Source organism: Clupea harengus, unplaced genomic scaffold (genome assembly GCF_900700415.2).
Source record: "Clupea harengus unplaced genomic scaffold, Ch_v2.0.2, whole genome shotgun sequence".
Taxonomy (NCBI): Eukaryota; Metazoa; Chordata; class Actinopteri; order Clupeiformes; family Clupeidae; genus Clupea; species Clupea harengus.
Window position 1 is genome coordinate 1,405 of NW_024880838.1, and position 7,087 is coordinate 8,491.

The following is a 7,087-nucleotide window of genomic DNA, read 5'->3' on the forward strand; positions in this document are numbered from 1 at the left end:
GTGCTTTTATGTCAATGTATCCAGTTGCTTTCCCCATCTTGTTTTTTTCTTCTTTTAAACAAGGTGCTCAGAGTCACACCTGTCTGTTGTCATAACTTTAGACTAGTTACATAACATAGCGATTTCTAATGCCCATTTTGCAAAGATCTAATGTTGGCTCTTACATAATGTAACAGCTAAACTATCGACATATAAAGTGTCAACATTTTTGTGATTAAAACTATGGTCCTACAAAAATGTTATTATCAAATGTCATTATCAAAACAATGATATAGGGTAGGGTTAATCTTTACATAACACCAAATGATTATATATAAACCAAAATATTTTTCCACTACAAAAACACATGTGCAAACATTCATTTTAGTTTCATGGTTTTTGAATGAATGGCATTTAAGCAAACACTGTACAATCAGATTTTTTTATTATATTTTAACTGATTTACACATAGTACACACCAGCTGTTCTCAGAAACTGAAAAATGTCAACTATCTCTGTACAAATAGAACTTCTGAACGACAAGTGTTTCTAGAATTCCACAACATGAGTGAGTGGGTCATCTGAACTGAGATAAATAGTCTGTTTCTGACTGTAAGCCCCATACTTGACAATGCATTTGGCTTCCACACTTCTTTTGGAAGATGCCAAAGCTCTCTCACACTGGGACACAAAGTTCTTGTAAAGCCGCTGTCCATTCAAGGCATCAATTCCCTGCGAATACTGAAACTTGCAGTCTTTCAGTGTTCCTGTAAGGGAATCTTGTGGAACTATGAGAACACTCCCAGGAAGATCAAGCACAGATGAGGGTTCTCCTCCTCCGACATGGAACAACTTGGCCCCCAGCAAGGTTCTCACTGTTGAGAAAGAGAGCCCACAGGTCTGTATGCTGTTTGTTATCTGAGTCATTTTTGGCACTAAACTGATATAGTATTTCGTACTCACCCATCTTTGGGATAATATCCTCTGTGGCTTCTTTGAAAAAACTCAAATATATCACTAAGCCAGCATCAATCTATAAAACAGCATATTACATAAGACATAATGTAAATAACAACACATTATATTTTTGAAAGTGATAAGACCTGCTTTGTTGTAATTATACTTAAACTTTTAAGTGATGTATTGTGAAAGCTTTTAGAAGAGAGGTCTGTCTGTTCAACACTGTCATCTGCATCAATAAAGACAGTATGTAAATAAGGAATAAACAGCCGCAGAAAAGAGAAAACTACCCTCATGCAAAATATCTTACCCTTTTGTAACTTGCATTATGTATTTGAATTATTGCTTGTGAGCACAGTTGCAAAACTGTCCTTGCACGCAAAGGTCCCATCCTGTCCAGCACTGGCAAACCCTTATCCAAATTGACCTGGGAACTACAGAATCAAAAGATTAAAGACCAACTGACTGTATGTATTTGCAACAAGGATGTTGTGTCTGTGATTTCTACAGCCACCATCTCATTAAATATCCATAGAAGAAATCTGAGTGGTACATACTTCTGTAAGGCGCTGGACATGGGGAGCACATCTCCATCTTTTCTAAGCTTCTTTGGCGGAAGTCCGGCGCTATCCAGAGGAGCACTTCTCTTAACAGCATGATACCCAGATGTGCCAGAGCCCAGGTGAACTGATTCCACTGGCTCTGCCTGAGCAACAGCCTTGACTCGTTCCACGTCCCCAGCTGTTGAGCTGGCCGTGTCTGTGGCTAAAGGACTTGGAGAAGAAAAACATCATTGTACTGAATGTATTAAGTTTCTGAGCAGTAAGTGATTTTATGTAGCTACAACAAAACAGTGGTCACAAAGCATAAAAGCAAAGGTCAATAGTGGCTTCCTTACTAATATGCTATGTTCCTGAAAGCGACTCCTGAATGATATTCAGCAAAACGCTTCTAAGCGCTATAAACACCTTGTGCGTTCAGCGCTCACCTTGAAGCCTGGGTCTGGCTGAAATATTCATGGTCATCGCATTCTAGACTGGCTGGACTGGCACAGGGCTGTGGGGCAGGCGCACGGGCAGCAGAGCACTCCTCACACCTCTGGATCCAACATCGGACATCGGCCCTCAGCGAGCCCCAGTGGAAGTGCTTGGAGATGAGCGTGATGCACTTGTCCACGTCCAGGTGGTTCATCTCATTGTGGTATGCCGTAAGGGTGGCCTGGACATCCTCTTTGTTCCTGACCACTCTGCGTCGGTTGTGGTTTGTGGTGAAAAAAAGTACACCATCTGAAGAACATAGAAGGCAGATGTGAAAAGCATAGAAGGGTTGTTTTTCTCTCTGTTAAATTTTAAAGTAAATTATCATTCATATCTTCCTCAACACCAGTGAAACAGGTACTGTACATACGAGACAGACCATGCTAAATTCAATTCTTAGCTACAAATGTGCCAAAAAGAAATAGTTCCCACAATTAATACTAGGTGGGATTTTAGCAATCAGATTCCTTATCGATTCTCATTGGGCAAGGGATAGTACAAACGGGTTTATTAACATTCATTTTCTTTTATATAATATTATCTGAATAGATGATGCAGAGCAGATACATATGTATGTACATTTACATATTAAAAAAAAAAAAAATAGGACTACAAACTTTCAAAATGGGAATGGAGATTATTCATATAGTGAAAGCTGGTTTACACAATGAAACAAATGGCACTAACACAATAGACAGGGTCTGGAGAAGTTTACCTTCGATATTAACAGATGAAACGCTAACGTTAGCCTCGCTACTGTTGCCTTGTTGAGATTCATTACCGTTATCGTCATTCCGTAGCGCATCGAAAACGTGACATTTCTGCAAAGTTCTTGCATGCTTAGTGGACAAATGTTTCCGCATATTGGAAGTATTTCCCCCCTTTGTCGAAATAGACGTTCTGCAAAACTTGCAAGTGGACCTGAGGTGATCTTTTTGCGTGAAATATAACCACACTTTCGAACGCTTTTGCCTAGACGCCATGTTGGCTGCGGTATAAACAAAACAAACCTGCGTACATGTGACCTCATCGCGCATTAGCAACGGCACTGGCATCGATACCGGAAACGATGCTTTGGCTAAGATTACAAGCAATCGATTCAGAATCAGGTTTTATTGGCCAAGTAAGTTTGCACAAACAAGGAATTTGACTTGGTAAAGTGACTCTCAGTGTGCTTACACAAAATATACAACACAATACAATACAAACAAACAAACAGTGCAACAGTGCAATGGACTAAGGAGTTTAAGAAAGTATGTACAAGGCGGAATGGCTATATACAGTAGCTGTGAAATGTTGCACAACAGTAGTGCAAAGAAGAAGTGGAGAGTGCGAGAAGTGCAGGGATAAATATATAAATATAAATATATATGCTACAGTGGGTTAGTTGTTCAGTAGTGAGACGGCGAGAGGGAAGAAACTGTTTTTGTGTCTGGAGGTTTTGGCGAACAGTGATCTGTAGCGTCTACCAGAGGGGAGGAGTTTGAATAATTTGTGTCCGGGGTGTGAGGGGTCTGCAGTGATTTTTCCTGCCCGTTTCCTGACTCTGGAGGTGTACAGGTCTTGGATGGTGGGCAGGTTGGCACCGATGATCTTTTCTGCAGACCTGACTGTCCGTTGGAGTCTGTTCTTGTCCAGTTTGGTGGCCAATCCAAACCAGACAGTGATTGAAGTGCACAGAACAGACTCTATGACTGCGGTGTAGAACATGATCAGCAGATCCTGAGGCAGGTTGTACTTCCTAAGCTGGCGCAGGAAGTACATCCTCTGCTGGGCCTTCTTGATGATGGTGTTGATGTTGGTTCCCACTTCAGATTCCGGGAGATTGTGGATCCCAGAAACCTGAAGGATTCCACAGCCAACACAGTACTGTTGGTATGATGAGGGGGGGCAGTGCTGGGGGGCTCCTCCTGAAGTCCACTGTCATCTCCACGGTTTTAAGCGTGTTCAGCTCTAGGTTGTTGCGACCGCACCACAGGACCAGCTGTTCAACTTCCCGCCTATATGCAGACTCATCATCATCACGGATGAGGCCGATGACTGATGTGTCGTCTGCAAATTTTAGGAGTTTAACAGATGGGTCTCCTGAGGTGCAGTCGTTTGTGTAGAGGGAGAAGAGCAGTGGGGAGAGCACGCATCCCTGAGGTGCACCAGTGCTGACTGACCGGGTGCTGGATGTTGTTTCACCCAGCCTCACCTGCTGCTTCCTGTCTATCAGGAAGTTTGTGATCCACTGACAGGTGGAGGCAGGCACAGTGAGCTGGGTGAGTTTGGTGAGGAGGACTTCTGGAATGATGGTGTTGAACGCCGAGCTGAAGTCCACGAACAGCATCCTTGCATAGGTCCCTGGGGAGTCGAGGTGTTGCAGGATGTAGTGCAGCCCCATGTTGACTGCATCATCCACTGACCTGTTTGCTCTGTAGGCAAACTGCAGAGGGTCCAGCAGGGGGCCTGTGATGCCCTTCAGATGGGTCAATACCAGTCTCTCAAAGGATTTCATGACCACAGACGTCAGGGCGACGGGCCTGTAGTCATTCAGTCCAGTGATAGAGGATTTCTTGGGAACCGGGATGATGGTGGAGCGTTTGAAGCAGGAGGGGACTTCACACAGCTCCAGAGATCTGTTGAAGATCCGTGTGAAGATGGGGGCCAGCTGATCAGCGCAGGCTTTCAGGCAGGAGGGTGACACACCGTCTGGGCCTGCTGCCTTCCTTGTCTTCTGTCTCTGAAAGAGCTGGTACACATCCTCTTCACAGACCGTCAATGCCGGTGGGGAGTCAGGGGAGGTGATAACAGGGGGTGCAGATGATTGTGTGAAGTCTGAGTTGGAGCGGGTGAGGGGTGTGAATGTGGGGTGATCAAACCTGCAGTAAAACACATTCAGGTCGTCAGCCAGTTGAGGGTTCTCCATGGGTTGGGGGAGGATTTCCTGTAGTTGGTGATGTCCTGCAGGCCTCTCCACACTGACGCAGGGTCGTTAGCTGAAAACCTGTTTTTCAGCTTTTCAGAGTAGCTTCTCTTTGCTACTCTGATCTCCTTAGTCAATGTGTTTCTGGCCTGGTTGTACAGGATCCTGTCCCCACTCATGAAGGCCTCCTCTTTGGCTTGACGAAGCTGCTTGAGCTTTGCCGTGAACCACGGTTTATTGTTTTAAAGATGCGTACGTTTTGGTGGGTACACACACATGCCTTCACAAAAACTGATGTATGACATCACAGTGTCAGTGAGTTCGTCTAGTGATGTAGATGCAGCCTCAAAAACACTCCAGTCAGTGCAGTCAAAGCAGGCCTGTAGCTCCAGCTTTGACTCGTTGGTCCATTTCCTCACAGTTTTCACCACAGGCTTTGCAGATTTAAGTTTCTGCCTGTAGCTTGGGAGGAGATGAACCAGGCAGTGATCGGAGAGTCCCAAAGCTGCACGCGAAACAGAGCGGTATGCATTCTTCAGTGTTGTGTAGCAATGGTCGAGTGTGTTTTTGTCCCTGGTGGGACACTTAATGTGCTGCCTCCTGTATTTCGGAAGTTCGCGGCTGAGTTTTGCTTGGTTGAAATCCCCAAGTATAATCAGAAGAGAGTCTGGGTATTTTCGCTCCGTGCTGGTTATCTGGTCAGCCAGGTGCCGTAGTGCCTCGCTAACGCAGGCTTGAGGTGGTATGTAGACACCGACCAGAATGAAAGAGGAAAACTCCCGCGGTGAATAAAATGGCTTGCAGTTAATGAATATGGATTCTAGGTGAGGAGTGCATATTTTCCATAGCACTGTGGCATCTGTACACCAACTTTCATTGATATAAAAGCAGATTCCTCCTCCCCTTGTTTTCCCCGTTAATTCCTTAACGCGGTCCGCGCGGTGGAGTTGGAAGCCCGGCAGATGGAGGATGCTGTCAGGGATGTACTCACCAAGCCATGTTTCAGTGAAACACAGGGCGAAGATCCTGATATATCCCTGTTTATTTTGTTGAAGAGCAGCAGTTCGTCCATTTTGTTGGGCAGAGAGCGGACATTTGCCAGATGTAACGAGGGGAGCGGAGTTCGGAACCCCCGCTCTCGCAGTCTAACCAGCGCTCCAGCGCACTTCCCTCGCCTGCGTCTCCTCCAAGCTCCACAGAGAGCTGCTGCTCCACCAACCAATATCACCAATATTCCCATCCCTAATTAATATACCACCTTTTGAATACACTTACCATGTACAGCAAATCGTTGACAGAGTCTCCGCATTGTATTTCTCTCCACACCATTTAAGCCTTGAGGATAGGCGCCTTCGCTCAAGTATTTGTGCACAGCGTCATATTTTGAGAAAAAGGTGCACTGAGCATTTTCCAAGTTATTTTCCGCATCTGAGCCCTGTGCTCCCTGTATGAAGAGACAAAAACAAATATGTGGTATGTGATATTTCCAGACGAGATTAGCGGCATGCTATCTACTCCTTCTCATCATACCTCTATACGAGAATGGCCAAGTAACAAGGTGGGAACAGCATGACACTTTAGCAGCTTTTCCCTGCCTACAAGCTCAAAGCAGTCTTCAGTGAAATGATTGGAGCAGACCACTGATCTAGTGGGTGGAGACCACATGCTTCTGTGTGTGTTTTTGATCCACTGGCTGAGCCTCTCGGGGTCATCGAAAGGAAACCTGTTGATAAATGTAACATGAGGGGATGATCTACAGAAACAAGCCCGAATCAATGAAAGGTAGCAATAAAGACTGATGTTATGGGTTAGCTTCAGATTGCTAATGGCTACAGTGAATAATACAGCCAGAGGTTCCTTACATGACATGCTCACACCTAATTCCATCTAATGCTTTCAAGTATTCTCTACCCTCTGATAAGTCAGTCAATATGAAAAGTATTCAGATGTAAAAGAAATACCATACAGACATTTAGTTGTGACAGGCTTTACATACTAAAAAACATTTGATTTTTGGGCTTAGTAGAGAGAGATGGGGAAGGGGCTTGAGAAATGACCCCAGACACGAGCCTAGGTTCTCAGGGCACTAGATCCGTGCTTGGTGTGGGACACTGACACAGCACTACGGCTTTCCCCTATTAAACATTGAATTTGTCTACAAAAATTACACCTTGGCTTACATCATGAATCTATAACAGTGCAT

At 44.7% G+C, this 7,087-nt stretch overlaps 1 protein-coding gene across 2 annotated transcripts; it reads right to left on the minus strand.

Annotated features, from left to right (window-relative positions):
• Positions 1-407: 407 nt before the first annotated feature.
• LOC122132688 lies at positions 408-6,721 on the minus strand. 2 transcript variants are annotated; one of them, XM_042707301.1, is made up of 7 exons: positions 6,415-6,721; positions 6,160-6,328; positions 1,928-2,225; positions 1,497-1,712; positions 1,250-1,373; positions 943-1,012; positions 408-854 (listed from the first exon to the last, which is right to left on the minus strand). In XM_042707301.1, the coding sequence occupies exons 1-7, from the start codon at positions 6,547-6,549 to the stop codon at positions 529-531; spliced, it is 1,338 nt and encodes a 445-aa protein (XP_042563235.1). In that variant the 5' UTR covers positions 6,550-6,721; the 3' UTR covers positions 408-528. The 2 variants fall into 2 exon arrangements, with proteins under 2 accessions (XP_042563235.1, XP_042563236.1); XM_042707302.1 differs by lacking the exons at positions 6,160-6,328; positions 6,415-6,721 and adding an exon at positions 2,692-2,988.
• Positions 6,722-7,087: the final 366 nt, after the last annotated feature.